General features: G+C 36.0%; 1 protein-coding gene across 11 annotated transcripts in view; it reads right to left on the bottom strand.

The window, feature by feature from the left end:
• MYCBP2 (MYC binding protein 2) overlaps positions 1–23,209 on the bottom strand; it is a 264,029-nt gene that overhangs the window by 172,745 nt on the left and 68,075 nt on the right. For all 11 annotated transcript variants that reach the window (XR_011489071.1, XM_070471540.1, XM_070471542.1 and 8 more), the window contains exons 11-17: positions 23,031–23,107; positions 21,636–21,840; positions 20,046–20,210; positions 16,855–17,013; positions 9,063–9,267; positions 3,987–4,132; positions 3,631–3,732 (exon numbers count right to left, since the gene is read on the bottom strand). Coding sequence is in view for 10 of the 11 variants with exons in the window: in XM_070471540.1 (XP_070327641.1) it covers positions 3,631–3,732; positions 3,987–4,132; positions 9,063–9,267; positions 16,855–17,013; positions 20,046–20,210; positions 21,636–21,840; positions 23,031–23,107 (1,059 nt within the window). In the remaining variant the exon portion in view is untranslated. The remainder of the gene's footprint in view (positions 1–3,630; positions 3,733–3,986; positions 4,133–9,062; positions 9,268–16,854; positions 17,014–20,045; positions 20,211–21,635; positions 21,841–23,030; positions 23,108–23,209) is intronic.

The following is a 23,209-nucleotide window of genomic DNA, read 5'->3' as shown; positions in this document are numbered from 1 at the left end:
CTTTGGATGAAAATTTACACTGATGTTTTTCCTTACTCATGTTTTCTAGGTGTGTCATATAATATTTTGATTTTAAAAGGGACTCTAATGTGCATAGTATTAGATCAGCTGATACTGGATTCAATAGGTCAGATCAAGAAAACAATGGCTTTTGAGGCTTACAAGTCAATAGCAATGACTTCTCAACCCCCTTGAAACTGGAGAGACTATAACACATTTATTTTGACATTCTAATTTGTAAGCATGGGAAACTGATTTTTTTCCTTATCAAAATGGAATCACTTTATTTTATAGCAGATGTAGTGGGTTTTGTTAATAATAATCAAAATTTGTGATGAGCATCCCAAGTTGCGAGGAAAGCAACCAAGTAGAAGCCAGAGCAGGAAAAGAATCAAATCCAAAGAGAACAGTAGTTTATTAAATAGCCCACCACCATCACTAGCACCCTCATCATCACCATCATCACCACCAGCAAATGTTTACCTAGGGCTGAGTAAATATGTCAGGTATTTTCATGCATATCACTTAATCCTTGTCCTTACTTAAGTAAGTACAGTTGCAATCCTCATTTTATTTTTTTTGTTTTTTTTTTCCATTTATTTTTATTAGTTGGAGGCTAATTACTTTACAATATTGTAGTGGTTTTTGCCATACATTGACATGAATACTCATTTTAAAGGTAAGGAAACAGATTCAGAGTGGTTATACTCCAAGTAAAAGTTAAGAAGCCAGAATATGAACCAAAGTCTAACTTCAGAACCTATACTCTCAACCACCATGCAATACAGCTAGGCTAATTATAAAACGTATTACTCAAATGAGACTCTCGACTGAGAGCAAAAGATGGCATTTAAGTAATATGTCCAGACTGTACGCATAAAACAGGACTGTCCCAGGCAAACGGGAGGCATAAAATGGGACTGTCCCAGGCAAAGGACGTAACATGTTTATCAACAGTTCACAGTTATGAAACTTTGATTTGACATTTGGTGGGGTGGGGAGAAGGAAAGGTAGACAGCATTATTTGAGCATAGCTTTCCTTCCAACAGAGTGCTGAGAAGGAATATAATGATAAGAGCACTGATATAATCACCCAGGAGACCTGATGACTTAAGAGTTCTGCTAAAAATCAAACTGAACAAGCACTCTACTTGTTAAACCAGTCTCAGAGACATATATCAATCAACTCTGTTCTGTCTCATCTAAAACACAAACTCAAAATTATCACAAACACTACTGGAATAAAATCTGTAAATGAATACTATCAGTACCTAAGAATATATATGCAAGAAAAGTATTACCTGGAAGAATAACAGCATAAAAACAAAGATAAAGTTCCAACTTTATCAAAAAGTAGTGACCACACTGCTCTTGGGGGTTTCAATAGCAACAGAAGAGTTTGTGTCATAAATAGCAGCTAAACCACATCAACAGGCCTGAGGTTAATGAGTAAGGCTTTAATACTAGAGCTAGCTCCAAAAATTTTGATCAACTTCAAAACAGCTAACAAAAACTTGGTAAGTAGGATGAGACAGATAAATCAAGTAAGATAATTTAACTTAATCTAATCCCAAAAGCCTGAAATTTAAACACAGGTAAAGCCAACTACTAACAAGCCTAATTACACAAGAGACTGCTTTTAGTTATCTAAAAAGCATCAAGTAGAAGCCGAGGTTGTGGGGGGCGGGGGGCAGTGATGCGGGCTGCTGACAACTATATATGTGTGGCAGTTGGAACACTAAAAATTTATTTGACGTTCCTGTTCCTCACGAGGACAAAACAAGACTAACAATCCTCACTAGCAATGTGCCAAACAGAAATTCTAGAATGCTGTATATGTGACTCAAATCTGTATTGAAGACCCTCAGGCAGGCAGAAAGCATGAGGCCCAGGTGATTCTGAGGGTGAAGGTCCATGGAACAAATTTTGAACATTACCACCCTAGAGTAGCGGTTCTCATATTCCGGCACCCTCAGAATCACCTGGAAAGCTTGTTGAAACAGACAGAATAATCTAATTTCCATAAATATTTAATAAAGGAGTTTTTTTAAACTTGAAAGGGTTAGAGTATATGTTTTAAAGGTCCATGATACATTTTTAAATATATGCAAAAGAATATTCTGCAATCACAAAGTTTTGTTGAATAACCAGTGCATAGTCAATATTCTTTTATTGCTTCTGATATACAGAAATATACTGTACCAAGAGAATATATTTTGACAGAGGAAGGTAAAAAATTACTAAGATACACATTAGGCAAGTAATTAAATGTCATCATAAGGATTTGCTATACTTAGGTTGAAACATAGCCAAGCGGGGGTTTTGTAGGTGATTTTGTATGATTCAACCTAACATCTCCAAAAAAAGAAAAAACAGGTGGTAAATCCATCACGATACTTAACCTTGAGTAAATCACACTATCAATATAAAAGGAATTATTACTTAATTCATGCATCAGAACTTAAATTTTACTGCATTCTCTACAAAACATTTAATATGCAATTTTCCCATACATTTATATAATGTAAATAACAGTATATATTTACATTTGTCTCATTAAAATATCATTTAAAGGCAATGACTTTATGTAAACAAAGCCAAACTAACAACAAATATTCACTGTATCAATTCCTCAACATTGCTTATTAGACACTATAAAGAACAATTTTCAAGTTCTAAGCAGATGTTTTATGACCTGAGTTTTCAATAAAAAGAATTTACTATGTGTGCTACACATTTTATACTTACCCCCTTTTATATTATAAAAATGGAAAGCCTAAAAGGTCTGTAATGATGGTTCAATGAGTAAAATACGGTTTTATCTCCTGTATCAAAGAGCATGCCATTTTAATAAATATTAAAATATACAATATCACTAAATATTTCTAATTAAGATTTTACCTAGCAGAGAAACAAAATCACAGACCTTCATAACAATATGTCTTAATTCTGCAAAGAAAAGAATCTATTGGACAACAATAACTTCAGTAATACTTATATCTATCTCTGCTTGTTGGATATATACTAAAATATTTATAATCACTGTTAAACGTATTTTTCAGGCTGAGAAATGGTCAAGAACAACAGGGAAAAAATAAATAATATATCTATCTTTGCAATTAAAACCTGCAGACCCTCTAACTTACCCTTCTTGTACATAACGAGAATAACCTTTTTTCCAGAAAGATACATAAAAGCATGGTTATACACTAACTGGAAGGAAGAGTGGTAAGACCATGTCCAAATGATAATGATTGTAAATGAGTAAGAAAGCAGAACTTAAAATACTAATTTGGCATTCATAGTTAAGTAGATGCATCTAAATGTGAGTGAAGGAGAGTTCCTAGAATTTTTTTTTTTCCTGAAGGTTGCCATTGATAATAGTTTTTGATGCCTGTCATATGGCGCAATTCTTAACATGGCTGACTTATGCCGTAGACACACTACTGAAATAAATGTATGTATTAGCACACCTGTAAAAACCAAAATATTTTCACATCACTTTCACAAGTTACTAGAATGTTACTAATTTTAATTTCTTACCAAATCAGCCTATGTTATAAACTTCTAAGTCGTCTCAGTGTAAGAAAATAGATTTTCATACATATTTTCTCTGCAGCTACATCTTACCTCTTCCTTCATCCAGTCTGTGTCTCCTGATTACACGTTGCCGTTTTTCTTCTTGGCGTAACTGAAGGTGTTCTTCAATGTTAACCCCAGGCACTGGGACAGCTGGATGATGACAATCAATCAATTAGTTTTATAATAGATATGACAGAATTAAATGAAATTCAAGAGAATAAGCTAACAAAAACATTGTCTAAAACACAAATGATTTTTACTGCAAGAATTTTAGCAAAAAAGCAACTCATCCCTTAATCAATGACAAATTGTCAGTTACCAAACAAGCAGTATCACATAATCAACTATTACCTTAGTTTTTTAACATGTCTACAAGGAATCGTTTAAACTATCAGAATTACTACCTAACAGAAGATCTAAAGGTATCATCTCTTTCACTGCGTCAAGAATTCCTCTTTGTCTTGCCTCTTGACCATCCAATTCTCTTGCACAAGCCTTGCAACACCCACATACAGCACAGCCAGATTCTCCAGAACCACAACCACAGATCCTAAAAACAAATAAATTAATTATTAGCTGGAGTCCTTCTCTTTCCTTAAAACTCCATAACATCTTTTCTGCATTTTTAAGATTAGCTTAAATGAGTCTGCAATGCAATCACCCCTTCAGAAGACCAGAATTTGTCAATTTTAAAGAAAAGGTATGAATAGATGAGTAATTAAAAGGTATGAATCGATACTAAAAACATCTAATAGGCATAATGAATATGTTTCTACAGAAAATACAAACGGATTCTGCTGTCTTCAAAGCTTCTATTAACAGTCTTTTGGAAGTTTTCATAGTGAGGCGCCAGCAGCTTTAGTACTAAATGGAGAGCAAATAAACAATATTGCTATCTCCCAGACAAGTTACAGGAGGTGTGGGCAGCATTCAGGGAGTGATCTCAGCCTGCCAGCTTCATGCATTCTGTCTCCTTACCCCTTCCTTTCCTTTACATGCCATCATCTCCCATTCCCTCCTTTCACAAACATTACACATATTTTGTAGTATTTGAAGTCATTTGTAATAGCAGTTTTCTGCATGTTTATTCCTAGGCTGACTTTATTCACGTATTTATTTCCGCTTCACTAATAAAGAAATTACTGTGTGTGGTTAGACACTGTCCATTTAAATCTACAAAAAATTATTGGAAACTGACAGTATATCTCTGGGAAAAAGTATATAAAGAATAAGAACTAACTTCAAGAAGGGCCAAAGAATTCAGAAATTAATTTATGATATTCATCAACTGCTTAAGTTCAGAGATTGGGAACACTTAATTTTAAATGGAAATATAGCTCGGGAGAAATCCAGAAAACTAAATTTCAATCCCAATTAAAAAAAAAAAAACAACACAGAATCTTTCTTTTATCCAAATTAAATTTTAAAATAAACAAGTTAGGGGTTTAAGTAGAGTAAACAGACCCAAACATACAATTTTTTAGAAGAAATATTAAATATTTTTTAACACAGGCTAAAAATGCAAAGAAAATTTATTCTTAAAAAATTGTAATATTCCAACAGCCTAAAAGAAACAGTCTATTATACACATATGATCTAATTAACTATGTTAAGAAGAAGAAGTGAAGTCGCTCAGTCGTGTCCGACTCTTTGCGACCCCGTGGACTGTAGCCTAACAGGCTCCTCCAACCATGGGATTCTCCAGGCAAGAATACATGTTAGGCCAAGTTATAAACCCAGAAATATAGGAAATCCAGACATTATTTGGGAAGAAGCACCTAAGTACTAACAAGGCGTCAAATAAGGAAGCCAGAGACCAAGAAGTGGCTAGTCTCACTCTGAGTTTTTCTTCAAAAGATTCCCCCTACTTCCCAAAGAAGGCTAATTATCATAAATAATCTGATCTTAGAAAGATAAGATCTATCATAATACAAAGATGTATGATAATTAATTTCATCTCCCAAAGGATATCCCACTGTATTAGCTATAAACAACAACTCAAAATTCTACCCAACATTTTAGATGAAAACTGCATTCTGATTCTGACAAATCCACATAATAACTTTAAAATGATAATACAACAGAATCCAGGGCAGGGGCGGGGGGAACCCAACAAGAATAAAAAGGGTAACTATAACAAGCATAATGCAACTTTAGAAGTGACAGTTCCTAGAACTTCTAAAGTTGGAATAGTTTATTAATTAAAAAGAAAACTACATACCACTAATTGAGTATTCAGTATGATCTTTGATATTTCCACATAGAAAAAACTCATATTCAACACAAATTAATAGATATTTGACCATAAAGAAGTCTTAGAAAAAGACTACAAATGAAGGCACGGACCCATGCATTAAAGAAATTCATGACCTGTTTTAAAATAATAGTTTAAGTCAGAGAAAGATACATGTATGATATCAATTTTATGTGGAATATAAAAAAAGGCTACAAATGAACTTATCTACAAAACAGAAACAGAATTACAGATACAGAAAATAAACTTATTGGGGGGTAAGGAGAAGAGGGATAAATCAGAAGATTGGGATTGACACATACATACTACTACATATAAAACATAACCACCAAATAAGGACCTATTGTATAGGGAACTCTACTCAATACTCTAAAAGCCTATATGAAAAGAGAACCAAAGGAGTGGATATGTGTGTAACAGATTGACTCTGCTGTACAAACGAAACTCACAAAACGTTATAAATCAACTATACTCCAACTAAAATAAACAAAATCTGAATAAGTAGAAAAACACATCATGTTACTGAATGGAATTATTTAATACCATAAAAATCAATTCTAAAACTAATCAGTTCAGTTCAGTTGCTTAGTCATGTCCGACTCTTTGCAACCCCGCGGACCGCAGCGCCAGGCCTCCCTGTCCATCACCAACTCCCGGAGTTTAGCCAAACTCATGTCCATTGAGTCGGTGATGACGTCAATTAAAGTTATATTTTAATTAATCACCTAAGAATAGCCCCCAAATGATAAAAAAGACACTGAGAGGAGCTAACCTTACTATACAAAATATAAACCACATAATATTAGCATAAGACTGGATCGATAAACATTGGAAGTCCGAGAAAATAGGTTGCGATATATAAGGGAATATAATAAATGATAAATCTAGTAGCCAATTCAAATGTAATGACTGTACAACTGACTATATAACCTGTAAGAAAATAAAGTTGGATATCTACCCCACATCAAAACCATTTCTATGGACATTAAAATCTAAGGAAATAAAACAGGTTTTAGAAGAATATTTAAGGTATCATATAATCAACTAGAAACTGAGACATCTTTCTAGTCTAGATAAATTCAAAAATTTCAAAGACATAAATATTTGCTTATAAAAAATGTTAAGTGCTTCTGAATAATATAGACTAATTTAGCTAAATGATCGTCAGTAAATTAGGAAACACTATTTGCAGAGAAAACAGAAAATGGTTAATACTAAGACTATTCAGAGAACACCTTCCAATTGTTAACACAGGCAAAGATTTTAAAGAAAAAACTCACAGAAGATTATATTTAAAAAGCCAGGAAAGATATGAGTCATGGAAATATAAATGAAAATAATGATGTGGTATCATTTCACACCCACTGAGCTGACAACATTAAAGAATTATCTGACACTATGGCAGTACTTCAAAAGTGTGCCTTCTTCTGCTATTAGTGAAAACAGAAACCATTCATCTTTTTAAAGAAACAACCAGCAAGGTAATCAGAACTGAAAGAGACACATGAACCCCAGTGTTCATTGCAGCACTGTTTACAACAGCTAGGACATGGAAGCCACCTAGATGTCCACTGGCAGATGAATGGATAAGGAAGTTGTGGTACATATACACAATGGAATATTGCTCAGCTATGAAAAATAATGCATCTGAGTCAGTTCTAATGAGGTGGATGAAACTGGAGCCTATTAAACAGAGTGAAGTAAGTCAGAAAGAGAAACACCAATACAGTATATTAATGCATATATATGGAATTTAGAAAGATGGTAACGATGACCCTGTATGCGAGACAGCAAAAGAGACACAGATGTAAAGAACAGACTTTGGACTCTGTGGGAGAAGGCAACGGTCGGAATACTACGAGAGAAAAGCATTGAAACGTGTATATTGTCATATGTAAAACATAACCAGTGCAAGTTTGATGAATGAAGCAGGCACTCAAAGCTGGTGCTCTGGTATAACCCAGAATGATGGGGTGGGGAGGAAGGTGGGAGGGGGCTTCAGGATGGTGGGTCACATGTACACCCATGGCTGATTCATGTCAATGTATGGCAAAAACCATCACAATATTGTAATTAGCTTCCAATTAAAATAAATTACTTAAAACAAAACAAAAATGACCATCAAAAACAAAACAAAAACCAATACTTTTTAAACAAGCAATAATAGTCCTGGGGATATACTCCACAGAAACAGATTCATCAATATACAAAAACCTACATAAATTTTGTGAAATTACTATGGAAAACAGTGTGGAGATTTCTTAAAAAACTGGAAATAGGACTGCCATATGACCCAGCAATCCCACTTCTAGGCATACACACTGAGGAAACCAGATCTGAAAGAGACACATGCACCCCAATGTTCATCGCAGCACTGTTTATCATAGCCAGGACATGGAAGCAACCTAGATGCCCATCAGCAGACAAATGGATAAGGAAGCTATGGTACATATACACTATGGAATATTACTCAGCCATTAAAAAGAATTCATTTGAATCAGTTCTAATGAGATGGGTGAAACTGGAGCCTATTATACAGAGTGAAGTAAGCCAGAAAGATAAAGACCATTACAGTATACTAACACATATATATGGAATTTAGAAAGATGGTAACGATAACCCTATATGCAAAACAGAAAAAGAGACACAGATGTACAGAACAGACTTTTGGACTCTGTGGGAGAAGGCGAGGGTGGGATGTTTCGAAAGAACAGCATGTATATTATCTATAGTGAAACAGATCACCAGCCCAGGTGGGATGCATGAGACAAGTGCTCGGGCCTGGTACACTGGGAAGACCCAGAGGAATCAGGTGGAGAGGGAGGTGGGAGGGAGGATCGGGATGGGGAACACATGTAACTCCATGGCTGATTCATGTCAATGTATGACAAAACCCACTGCAATGTTGTGAAGTAATTAGCCTCCAACTAATAAAAATAAATGAAAAAAAAAATTTTTTTGTGTGAAATAAAAATTTAAGTAATAAAATGAACTGAGGGCTTTAGGGGGGAAAATCATAAAGGTTTAAACAAATTAAATGAAAGAGAAGCACCTTAAATAAGAATGACTTAGAAATTATTACAATAGAAAATAAATAGAATTGTAGGTGTATGCCAATACACTTTGTAAGAAACAACACAACAGAACACACTCTAGCGTAACTGTGAAAAAGGGTCTGGCATATTTGGTCCTGTCATTCTCTCTCAAGCCTCACACGTGCTCTTACCCCCCAGGGACTCTGTCGGGACGCCCGCTGCTAACGCAGCTGGCCCCGTAGCCCGTGCAGTCTCCGCACACGGTGCACACCATGCACTGCTCCAGCTTCCACTTGTGCATGCCTGGGGGGCACATCACGGGCTTCTCGTCCTTTTCGTCCAGCTCCTCTTCCAGGTCCTCGTCCATTGCTGTTGCCATATTTTCAACTCCAAAGCCTATTCAAGAGATCAGTCCATCATTTTCATCTAGATTATTCCCATGTCCAAAAAACTGGTAATTTTACTTCCCCATTTAAAAAAATATGTAACACAAACTAATCCAAGTGAAAATACAAAGGTATGATAAAATGTAAGAGCAACAAAAATAACATTTAATTTAGGAACCACCAATAAATGCTCTCTTCGTTTCCTTTCTGCAAAAAGAGGCAGTGATGGCAGGAGTATTTCTTAGTTGTAATTATCTGTCACTCATTAATTCTAATTTTTTTCTGATTTTAGTCCCTCCTGTCCATCCTCACCACCAATACTTTCATTCAATAGACCAAAGAAAGTGTCCTAACCACATTCTAAGCCAAGATCTCCTTCACTCGTTGCTAGAGTCAATCAATATCCTCTCATTGCTAGAAATTAGCTTCTTAGAATATATATTTGACCCTATGACTTCACAAACTACAAACTTCTAATGCCTTTCCAAGGTCTTCAAAGGAACAAAACTGCTTAGCAAGATACAGTCAGTCACAAAACAGCTCCCAACTTCCTCCAAGCTCATTTCCTCTATGCAAATTACATTCCACCTAAATTCAAATTCCCTCTGCTTTCTGAACATCCTGTGCCCTTTCACAGGTTCAGGGCCTTCGCTCTTCTTTGCTCTACCTGTATCTCTTTATCTCATTTATCAGATGCCTCTTCCTATCTCATCTGGAGAGAAACTCCTTCAACTCAGCTCCAAGGTCATTTCCTAGGAAAACACTTGCAATTTTTTCTGGTAAGTCATTATCTCTTCAAAGCCTGTAAATATCTCATTTAAAACTTATTTGTGTTAGAATTCATTCAACTATTTTTTTAATTAAACACCAACTATGCCCCAGACATTCCTTTATGGCAGAATCAACTAACTTTTTGTAAAGGGCTAGGTTGTAAATAATTTAAGTTTTGGGGGCTACATAAGTCTATGTCACTCTTCTAAAAAAATCAGTTCAGTAAAGTCACTCAGTCTTTTCCAACTCTTTGCGACCCCATGGACTATAGCACACCAGTCTTCCATGTCCAAAACCAACTTTTGGAGCTTACTCAAACTCATGTCCATTAAGTTGGTGACGCCATCCAACCATCTCATCCTCTGTTGTCCCCTTTTCTTCCTGCCTTCAGACTTTCCCAGCATCATAGTTTTTTCAAATGAGTTAGTTCTTTGCATCAGGTGGCCTACGTACTGGAGCTTCAGCATCAGTCCTTCCAATGAGTATTCAGGGTTGATTTCCATTAGGACTGACTGGTTTGATCTCCTTGCTGTCCAAAGGACTCTCAAGAGTCTTCTCCAACACCACAGTTCAAAAGCATCAATTCTTCAGCACTCAGCTTTCTTTATAGTCCAACTCTCACATCCACACATGCCTGCTGTAAAAACCATAGCTTTGACTAGATGGACTTTGTCAGCAAAGTAATGTCTCTGCTTTTTAGTATGCTGTCTAAGTTCGTCATAGCTTTTCTTCCAAGGAGCAAGCATCTTTTCATTTCATGAATGCAGTCATCATCTGCAGTGATTTTGGAGCCCAAGAAAATAAAGCCTGTCACTGTTTCCATTGTTCCCCCCATCTATTTGCCCTGAAGTGATGGCACCAGATGTCACGATCTTAGTTTTTTGAACATTGAGCTTTAAGCCAACTTCTTCACTCTCCTCATTCACCTTCATCAAGATGCTCTTTAATTCCTCTACATTTTCTGCCATATTTGAGGTTACTGATATTTCTCCCAGCAATCTTGATCCCAGCTTGTGAGTTATCCTTCCCAGCACACTCTGCATATAAGTTAAATAAGCAGGGTGACGTACCCCTTTCCCAATTTGGAAACAGTCTGCTGTTCCATGTCCAGTTCTAACTGTTGCTTCTTGACCTGCATACAGATTTCTCAGGAGGCAGGTCAGGTGGTCTCATACTCACATCTCTTTCAGAATCTTCCACAGTTTGTTGTGATCCACAAAGTCAAAGGCTTTGGCATAGTCAATAAAGCAGAAATAGATGTTTTTCTGGAATTCCTTGCTTTTTCTATGAAGTTGGCAATTTGACCTCTGGTTCCTCTGCCTTGTCTAAATTCAGCTTGAACCTCTGGAAGTTTTTGGTTCACGTACAGTTGAAGCCTGGCTTGGAGAATTTTGAGCATTACTTTGCTAGTGTGTGAGATGAGTGCCATTGTGTGGTAGTTTGAGCATTCTTTGGCGTTGCCTTTCTTTGGGACTGGAATGAAACTGACCTTTTCTAGTCCTGTGGTCACTGCTGAGTTTTCCAAATTTACTGGCATATTGAGTGCAGCACTTTTACAGCATCACCTTTTGGGATTTGAAGTAGCTCAGCTGGAATTCCATCACCTCCACTAGCTTTGTTCATAGTGATGTTTTCTAAGGCCCACTTGACTTCGCATTCCAGGATAAATGGCTTTAGGCAGGTGATCACATCATCGTGGCTGTCTGGGTCATGATGATCTTTTTTTGTATAGTTCCTCTGTGCATTCTTGCCACCTCTTCTTAATATCTTCTGCTTCTTTTAGGGTCACACCATTTCTGTCCTTTATTGAGCCCATCTTTGCATGAAATGTTCCCTTGGTATCTCTGATGTTCTTGAAGAGATCTTTAGTCTTTCCATTCTGTTGTTTTCCTCTATTTCTTTGCATGGATCATTGAGGAAGGCTTTCTTATCTCTCTGTGCTATTCTTTGGAACTCTGCATTCAGATGGGTATATCTTTCTTTTTATCCTTTGCCTTTTCCTTCTCTTCTTTTCTCTGCTATTTGTAAGGCCTCCTCAGACAACCATTTTGCCTTTTTGCATTTCTTTTTCTCAGGGATGGTTTTGATCACCACCTCCTATACAATGTCAAGAACCTCTGTCCATAGTTCATCAGGCACTCTGTCTGTCAGATTTAATCTTTTGAATCTATTTGTCACTTTCACTGTATAATCTTAAGGGATTTGATTTAGGTCATACCTGAATGGTCCAATGGTTTTCCCTACTTTCTTCAGTTTAAGTTTGGATTTTGCAAGGAGTTCATGATCTGAGTCACAGACAGCTCCCGATTTTGTTTTTGCTGACTGTACAGAGCTTCTCCATCTTTGGCTGCAAAGAATATAATCAATCTGATTTTTGTATTGACCACATGACCATGTCCATGTGTAGAGTCTTCTCTTGTGTTGTTGGAAGAGGGTATTTGCTATGACCAGTGCTTTCTCTTGGCAAAATTGTTAGCCTTTGCCCTGCTTCACTCTGTACTCCATGGTCAAACGTGCCTGTTACTCCAGTTATCTCTTGACTTCCTACTTCTGCATTCCAGTCCCCTATGATGAAAAGGACATATTTTTTTGCTGTTATTTCTAGAAGGTCTTATAAGTCTTCATAGAACTGTTTAACTTCAGCTTCTTCGGCATTGCTGTTTAGGGCATAGACTTGAATTACTGTGATACTGAATGGTTTGCCTTGGAAATGAGCAGAGATCATTCTGTCGCGTTTGAGACTGCACCCAAGTACTGCATTTCAGACTCTTCTGTTGACTACGAGGGCTACTGCATTTCTTCTAAGGGATTCTTGCCCACAGTAGTAGATAAAATAGTCATCTTAATTAAATTCGCCTGTTCTAGTCCATTTTAGTTCACTGATTTCTAAAATGTCAACGTTCACTCTTACCATCTCCTGTCTGACCACTTCCACTGTACCTTGATTCATGGACCTAACATTCCAGGTTCTTTACAGCATCAGACTTTACCTCCATCACCAATCATATCCACAACTCGGCATTGTTTTTGCTTTGGTTACATCTAGTCATTCTTTCTGGAGTTATGTCTCCACTTAGGCACCTATGACCTGGGGAGTTCATCTTTCAGTGTCTTATCTTTTTTGCCTTTTCCTCCTGTTCATGGGGTTCTCAAGGCAAGAATAATGAAGCGGTTTGCCACTGCCTTCTCCAGTGGACCTCATTTTGTCAGAACTTTCCACCATGACCTGTCTGTCTGAGGTGCCTCTACATGGCATGGCTCATAGTTTTAAAAAATAACCTTTTATAAATATAATATACATCCTTAGTTTGAAGGGCCATACAGAAACAAGCCACTGAGAAGGCATCAGATTATGGTTTTCAAATCTCCACTCTAGACATGGAGGACTATGATAATAAGCGACAATTATAAAGCTTGAAAGCTGGTAAGAAAAATAGACATTAATCAAGTAATCATATTAAAAAGTATAAATATACAACTATGACAGAATTGTGAAGAACATAAAGTGCTGAAAGACCATAAAATGAAAGAGCAAATCTGTGGGAATCAAATAACTATTTTTTATGTTTGTCCTTCCAAGCAGACCTAGATCCTCAAACACAAGTTTGTATCTTATTCACTTCATCTCTTATTCTCAGTCCACCTTATTCTCTGATCACTTACACTTAGACGTGGTACAGGTCTGTCTAATCAAAACATGAACTCACAGGATATGTAATCTTTAGTTTTAATTTTTGCCACTTCTAAGGTATGGACAGGTTGAGAAATTAGATGACCAAGACTGAATAACTACATCAAGAGTTAGAATAAACCAATCCTTAAGAAGTCATGTGCCATACTTTTAACAACAATAACTAAAATACATTGAGCATTTACCAGACTCTACATGTATATTCCTTATTTAATCATCCCAGCAGTACTAGAACTATCATGCTCAAATCAATCTCTTAAATTCAAAGCAATCTCAATCAGTGACAAGTAAAAAAACTGATTCTAATTCATATGGTAGACAAAGGTCCCGATCTGACTATATAAAGCAAAAGTGTATAAAGAAAAAGAATGAAGAACTTGTCATCAATATTTAAAAATTAAATACAACAAATGAAACCATAAAAAATTGTAGATGATAAGCCACAGGTTGGTTAAAGACATTTCCAACGCATACACTAAATATACAAAATATTCCTACAAATCAATAAAGAAAAAGACAGGCAAATAAGAAAAGCTTGAAGAGAATCTAACTTGTTATTAATATCAAGGTAATGTAAATTACAAGAGAAAATCAGCAATTATAATCCTAATTAAATATCAAAAAAAGGGGGACTCACATTTTCACCAAAATTTACTAGAATGTTCACAGCAACACTAACATTAACTCAAACTATAAACTATCTCAATGTCCATAATACTAGAAAAAATTTTAAAACTAGTATAGTCACACAATGTTACACTATACAACAGTGAGCATGAACAATCTATAACTAGCTGGTAGCAACATGGAAGAATCTCATGAAGTTGAATGAAAAGAAATACACACAAATGAGCTCATACTACATGATTCCACTTATATAGTGTATACAAAATATATACAAAAGTAAATGACATTGTTAGGTAGAGAGGTAGATAGTACCTGGAGAGGCACATGAAGGCGGGCCTCCTGGGGTACTGGTAATATTTCCTAATCTTGGTGCTGATTACATGAATGTGTTCATTCTGTGACAATTCAAGATGTGTACTTATTCTATGTAAATTTTTCTGCATATATGTTATACTTCAATATAAAAAAATTACAATGAAAAAACCTTGTCATAGCCAGCAAAAGAACAAAACCACCCTGTTGATACTATGAGTGATATGGAAAACAAGACTTTATTTGTAAGAATATACAGAGGTACAACCTCTCTCAAGAAAAGTCTAGCACTGAAGCTGAAATGTACAACACAGAAGTTACACAGAGAAGAGTCTTCCACATTTTTGCCATGAAACATGAATAAAAGGAGGCTTTAAAATTATTTATAAAAGTGAAATATTAGAAATAAACTATCTATCAGCAGGAGAATGGATTAAGTGTGATATGTTAGTGGTATGGTTTATTACACAGCCATTAACATGAGTCATCTAGATCTGTATGTACCAGTGTGGCTATATTTCAAATACAATCATGAGATTAAAAAAAAAAAACATAAATAGATTCACATTATAAAGTATCTTTCTATGCATAAAATATGAGTATGTAATATATAAAATATATAAAAACAAGTAAAAATATAGGAACATGACTGAAAGGATATTAATCAAGGTTATGATCATGATTAATACTGGGCAGAGATGGAGTATAAAGTCTTGGAAGGGGAATGTGGGACACCTGAGTCTGAACTATAATCTCATCTATAAATATATTTTTTACTGAAAAATGATAAAATGCAGTAGATATACAATTTTTATACTGCAATATTATTTTCTATACTTTTCCTGTCTTTTTTTTTTAAGCCTTTATTTCTTTGCAACCTGTATTCATTATTGGTCTTACCCTACCAGTTTGCTTTCTTATGTATTACTTACTAACAGAGTGGATTTAATTTATATTAAGTAAAAAACAAGAACAACATAACAATTTCATTTTGGTTATTACAAAATTTAAATTCAGAACATAGGTAAAAACATATTCCCAAATTTCATGAAAGAGTTTCAGAAAAATCAAGAAACAGTTTTGTTTAGCTCAGAACTCTTTATAAAATAAAACTTGAATTGACATTTATACAACATATAGAAAACTAAGTTGCTTCTCTCCTTTACGCCTAATAGGTGTTATCTAAATTAAGATCTTCCCGACTCAGGGCCTGAACATGGGTCTCCTGCATTGCAGGCAGATTCTTTACCATCTGAGTCACCAGGGAAGCCCATAACCAAGGTAGGAAAAAAATTAACAGGGCTCCTGAAATCCAGATGAGCCTGACATCAAGAAGGTCCCAAATGAATTAAACTTGTTTTTGTTAATTTATACAAATATTAACCCTCAAACCCATTCATGCTTTAAACACAGCTCAGTGATTAATTCTAATAATATGTCTCTATTCCCTACTTTCCATCCACACAAGATTATGAAGAGAAAACCAGAAATTGTAGTGAAGACCATAGGGCAACACTGATAGTAGCCAGAAGTGAAAACTGAGAGGAAGAATGAGGTAGACACAACGATAACCAACACCCAAAAATCAAACAAGAAACTCACAAGAAGCACAGCAAAGGACTAACTCCTCTCATTCCCCTTCAACAGCCTGAGTCTTGGGGCAAAGGATACACTATATAAGGAGCACCTACAATTTCACTCTTGGTAAAGGGTCAAGTATTCCTATAGATATTCTTAGCTGTGAAGAATTCTTAGTTGTCAAGAACTGATTAAATCACAGGCAGTACCTGCTGTTAAACAGGAAGATAATATTTGCAGATAGACTGCTGCCAAAAATTGTTATAACTGAAACATGGGGTATAAAAGGACTTAATAACAGAGTTTCAAAAATGCACTTTTCTGGGATAATTCAGTTACTAAAAATGCTAAATCAAAGAAGTATTACATTTGTTATAAAAATAAGGAAACCATACAAGTAAAATAAGCTCATTTGCTCAGAAATCAGAGGTCTAAAGTATACTGATTATTCCAGTGAGTGACAGACTGTCAAATAAAGAAATTTAGTAGTTTTCATAATTTATAAGTATAAAATCAAAAGCCACTTTAGTTGCAGAGAGTAAGATTCTTTACCATAGTGTTCTGGAAAACTGCTGAAAAGACAACACAAAATTTTATACCCACACACTAAACACCTACCTTTACCACCTTGGCTCATGGCACCAGTGTCTCGTCCACACTGTCCTTTATTATTCACACCGAATGTCCAAACTTCTCCATTCTTCATTAAGACACACGTATGAGCTTTGCCCATAGCTACCTGAGTTACAAAATGGCCCTTCAAATCTGTTACCAAACCTATAGGAAGGAAACAAATTTGGTAAGAACCAACTAAAAAGCCTTTCTGAGCCTAGTAGATCATCAGTAATATAAAATGACCACCGTGACGCCGAACTTTTCATTTCTGGGATAAAATGACCCCAAAATGGGAAATAGTGTCCAAAAGATGGGCAGGGTATCTGTAAGTTAATTTTATAGTTCTGTAATGAAGTTTCAAAACCTTAAAATGTTCTCATCCAGACTCGGGACAAACCTTCACTCTGGCATTGGCTCTGGCCTGCTTCTCCTGAATGCCGGCTCTCAGTGGCAGCACCCCCAACAATGCTGAGGAGGGTTACTGGATTTCAAACCTTCCTGACCCGAGCACAGAGGAGTTTTTGAACCACATACTTTACTTGCTTTGACCCTTCTCAGCAAAACAGAGTAAAACACGCACCAGAGTATTCTGAAATAACATTGTTTCTACAGAAACCTGTGAGATTTTCCAAAGCACTTATTTTTTCAATCCTTTATAATCTACAGTGCATTCTTCCACAACCCAACAGACAGCTAGCTCCTAAGTTTCACTTATTCACATATTACAATCATTCTACTTGCCATATCCAAGTGCCACCCATATTATCTTAATATTTTCATATCAATTTTAAATTTGACTAAAGCATTTTAACCTTATCCAGTAGCATTAACAGTAAAAATTCAAAGATTGTGGAGTATTTCTAATATATACTAAAATAAAAACATTGTAAAGCTGAAATATTTGTTTTACTTAAATTACAAATAAAACAATTCTCATATCACACTTTGGAAAAGCTACTCTATACTATGAAGCTCAGATACCACTTCCTAAGGGTGACCTTCCCTTTCATTAACTTGGGTCTTTTAATGAAGCATACTGCAAAAACTCCCATTTTTAGTTTTTAGCATACTTGAAAAAGACATGTGTATAAATAGAAATAGTATTTATTACTATTATTCATAGTACTAGCTGATATGTCTTGAGCCCTTACATGTGCCAGGCTCTGCTGCAGGCATTTCATAAGAATTATCTCCTATTACTTTGTAAGAACCATATGACGCAGGTATTATCATTGGCTGCCTTTTACAGGTAGAAGAAAAATGAAAAGGAAAGCTCTGAAAAGTTACATAATTTATGCTAGTTAGCCAAATAAAAAGTGGTCATGCCAGGATCTGAGTCTATATACATAACCATTAGATCTCTACTCTATTTAAGTTCTTTACCACATCCATCTGTCTCTCCAAGCCTCAAAAAGAAAGGGACACGTGTGTCTGGTCCACTAATGCCTGATGTATTGTTAGTTCTCAATAAATATTTGTTGAATAAATGCAGAAGTTTCCATCAGCCTTAGCCAAGAGGATTTTAGCAAGCAGCCATGAAATTAAAAGACGCTTGCTCCTTCGAAGAAAAGTTATGACCAACCTAGACAGCATATTAAAAAGCAGAGACACTACTTTGCCAACAAAGGTCTTTCTAATCAAAGCTATGGTTTTTCCAGTAATCATGTATGGATGTGAGAGTTGGACTATAAAGAAAGCTAAGGCCGAAGAATTGATGCTTTTGAAGTGTGGTGTTGGAGAAGGCTCTTGAGAGTCTTTTGGACCGCAAGGAGATCCAACCAGTCCATCCTGAAGGAAATCAGTACTGAATATCCATTGGAAAGACTGATGCTGAAGCTGAAACTCTAATACTTTGGCTACCTAATGCGAAGAACTGACTCATTTGAAAAGACCCTGATGCTGGGAAAGATTGAAGGCGGGAGAAGAAGGGATGACAGAGGATGAGATGGTTGGATGGCATCAATGACTCAACAGACATGAGTTCAAGTAGGTTCCGGGAGTTGATGATGGACAGGGAAGCCTGGTGTGCTGCAGTCCATGGGGTCACAAAGAGTCGGACACGACTGAGTGACTGAACTGAACTGAGTTTTACTGAATATTATTTTTAAAATGTACAGGAGCCCACCCCCATATTTTGATTCACTCTGACAGCTGCGGCCAATTGAGACTAAATAGTCCCACTTTAAACTCACATGAATCACCTGAGCACAGTTTTCAGCTTGATAATGGGCTGTTTTAAATGCTCAATACATGTCATTTCCTCAGCATGAGACAATCAGAAACTTCATTAATCCTGATTTCCTTATTATAAAAAAACATACAGGCTTTACATATTCAATTCATATAAAACCTTTCCAGGTGGGTTGCTATAATCATTACACTCATTTCTAAATGCCAGAAAGAAAATCTAGCAGCCAAGTATGGCAAGTTTTTGAGACAACAGTTTATAAATGTAAAACTCTTTGGCTAGTTTTGTCCCTCATACTCATTACCTGAAGTTATCAGTCAGCCACTTAAGTAACTCTTGAGACTACAATGTGCCAGACACTGCACTAGGGGTAAACAGCAGTTAAGAGAGAGACAGCCCTTCTCTAAGGCCTTCCCTGGTGGCTCAGTGAGGAAGAATCCACCTGCAATGCTGGAGACATGGGTATGACCCCTGGGTCAGGAAGATCCCCTGGAGGAGGGCATGGCAACCCTCTCCAGTATTTGTGCCTGGAGAATCCCATGGACAGAGGAGCCTGGCGGGGCACAGTCCATGGGATCACAAGAGTCGGACACAACTGAGTGACTAACATGTTCACCTTCAGGCTTTCTCAAACTACCTAACAACAGGGGGAGATAAATAATCCATCAATTATAAATCTGCTAAGACATGAAAATCATGTCCCCAGAGTACCACCAGGAACATGTCACATGGGCATCTCACGGAGTCTAGGAAAACCTTTTCAGAGAAAGTAACAGGTAAGGTAGAGCTGCAGGAGGCAATCCCCATGATTAGCTCTGCAGGGAACTATTGACAGTGTTCCCAGTAATAAGACAGGAAGGAAGAACAAAACATTGTATTTGGAAAGAAATGTGAAAAACATAGAGAAAACATGTTACAAACATTACTTTTCGAGATACATCTTTCCAATATATAATGTGTAGTATAGGACTTTCTGTGCATAAAAATGAAACAGTGTTTAACTTACTTGAACTATCAGAGTAAATGGCATCTTTTCCAAACATGTATAGCTCTCCATCTTTAGAAATAACAGAACTACTTCCATTATTGCAGGCTGTATACACCACAATCTTTCCTTCCATCTTAATTATCTTCTTAGGCTTGTAAGGTTTTGATTGCCGCCTACTCTTAGCTTAAAAAAAAAAAAAGATATTTAATTTAAGGCATCTATTTACAAATAAAAATAATGATTTGTACATAAAGCCCAAGGGAAAAAACCTATCATTTGCATTTATCATACACTTGATTTATTTACTTTCACAAAGGCCTGAGCTTCCCAACATGTCAATTAGTCAATCTGAAAGCCTCATCTTGTTAAATATTTATCAGGCTACTGCTATCAGATCCTCTTCTTTGTAGTACAATGAAATTTCAAAAGAGAAACAGCAATTTTCTACTAAACTTCTAGGGAGCCCAGTCTCTAGATTAACTACTTACATTATCAATACCATTCCACTGTCATCTGTATCTATTTTAAATCCCTTTTTATCAAACTCTATCTCACATGTATTCCTCTGTGAGATCCTGGAAAGTATTTAAAACCAGCTTCTCACTCATTCAACACATATTAAGTATTTACTCCTAGTCAGAGACTGAAAGGAAGAGAAATGTGCATATGGAGGGAGAGCAAATATTTTTAAATGTAGATAATTTAGGCAGCCTCTGCTCTCAAAAACTAAATCCCTGAAATGAGCAAATGATGGGAAATACCAATCTTCTGTTCCCTCAGTCAATCCCAGTTCTTGCATGCCTTTCTGAATAAAAACATACTGCTATGTTGGGTACAATTCTAGGATTTAAATACCACTGTATTTTTTCTTGGAACATGAACTATATACATATATACAGCGACTAAGTTATCTGATGGTCAAGCAAAGGAAGAATCATGTCCTCCACATCCTAGAAGGAAAAACTGGCTGGGCTGAGTTTCTGAGATATGGCAATATACTTCATGGCTATTTTAAAAGGTTTTTTCAGGATAACTTTTATTTACACATGATATCTACATTAGATGTTGACTTCAAACCTAATCCTCATAAGATGCTACCCCAACTGCAACAATGTACAAGTTACAAAAAGAGACAAAGGACACTTTGAGGAAGACTGAACAGAAGCATAGGAAAGATAAGTGAAAACTGTTTAATTTTTCATTGCTCAGGAATTTCATCATAATGAAATAACGCCAAGAACAGTGTTTCGTAACCAATACTATCACACAATTCACGTTAAGGTTTACTTCATTGTGAAACACATACTCTTTACAAAACTTGGGGTTACCTAAAAGAATATACTGGGATAAGTTAAGTTTTTAAAAATGACACCAATGGACTAAACAGGTAGACAGCCAAGTATTCAATGTAGGAGGCCTACAAAAGTTCATGAACAGGAACTCTAGTATGAAACCAGCAATCACGGCTCCTTAATAAACAGTACACCACCGCCGCTGACTGAATGCTCCTCAGTACAGACTCCATTCACTTGAGAAGGCCAGTGCTGTTAAAACTGATACACCCTTTTCAATAAATTCCCCAGCATTTCTACTGAGCAGGCCACTCACTTGACTCTCCATCCTCTCCTTTACTGGCAGATCCCGTGAAGAATATGCTCCCATCTTCGGCAACTAAAAGGGCATGAGAGCCATCATGCCCAACGGAAAAGTGCACGATCTTTGGGGACTTCGTAATCGGTAGCTCAACCCATTTTCCTGCTGAAGGGCCACCTTGTTTGATTCCGAGACTCTGGTATTTGCCAGTGTAATATATCTTAACATGTGCAGAAAAAAAATACAAAACAGGAATTACAGTGCCTCTTGGAGTAGTACACCAGGTTTTACATAACGGAAAAAAACTTCCCTATTTTACTGAGAATAAAAACAACAAGAACTCAAAAAACTCTTATTTTTTTAGGGCTTCCCTGGTAGCTCAGTGGTAAATAGTCCACTTGCAACACAGAAGACACAGGAGATTCACGTTCTATCCCTGGGTCAGGAAGATGCCCTGCAGAAGGGAATGGCAACCCACTCCAGTATTCTTGCCTAGAGAATACCATGAACAGAGGAGCCTGGTGGGCTATAGTCCTAGGGGTCACAAAAGTATAATGTATCTTAATGGGTATAAATAAAAATACAAAACATGAATTACAGTGCCTCTTGGAGTAGTGCACCAGGTTTAACATGACAGAAAAAACTTCCATACTTTATTAAAAATAAAAACAACAAGAACTCAAAATCTTTCTTTAATACTATTCAACTTGTGAGAACTGAGCAGCAGAGAAATAGGCATGTGTCTGCAAAAATACAGTTCACAGCAGTTTTTTCATATCTACTCAGGATACTTAACATCTTTTGTAAGTATTCTGAATAAATATGAATAAATATATGCCATAAATATACTCCAAACATAGAAGGAAATTCATAAAATTCTCTATTCATTCTTCCCAATGAAAAAAGCCTCACATACAAATATACTATATATGCCTCATAATTTTCACTTTCACGCTCCTTTAATTACCTTACTTTATTCTCACATTACCAGATACAAAAAAAGCTTCCATCTCTAGAAATAGACCTCTACAATCTGCAACTTAATTGTACATCTTTCTACTTCCCCAACTTGTAGTCTAAATGTCTACACATCTACAAAAATTTCCAAGAGACATCCTATTCAAAATAAACACAAATGTGAATTCACCCCAACTCAAAAAATTAGACAAAGAGCTCCATAATTAAAGTATCTGTAAAAAGGGAACATTTTATAAAGTTTAGAAAGCTTTATACTCAAATGTCACAATTTTTAATACTATTTCAACATGAAATTTTACCATATATAAAATGTTTAATCAAACTTTAAAACATGACTGTTTACACATGCAAACTATGTAAACTAATCAACTGACTATACCAACTATCTCTTAAAGCAAATAATGTTCATTTTTAATCCTAAGAGTAATTTACCTTTCCATTTGCTGTTTTCATTAGTGCAAACTCTCGTCCTGCACCAAGAACTGCTGACTCCTCATCAAATCCGGTGCCTGATAATACAGTAAGACTTCATAAATACTATGATAGTTTTAATATGAGTAACTTCAAGCACAGCTTATATGACTTCGAGTGACAAAAAAATTAATCCAATT

The sequence above is a fragment of the Odocoileus virginianus genome, chromosome 8 (genome assembly GCF_023699985.2).
Source record: "Odocoileus virginianus isolate 20LAN1187 ecotype Illinois chromosome 8, Ovbor_1.2, whole genome shotgun sequence".
In the NCBI taxonomy this organism is placed as follows: Eukaryota; Metazoa; Chordata; class Mammalia; order Artiodactyla; family Cervidae; genus Odocoileus; species Odocoileus virginianus.
The sequence above is the reverse complement of the archived record's forward strand: the minus strand, read 5'-3'. Positions and strand labels throughout refer to the sequence as shown.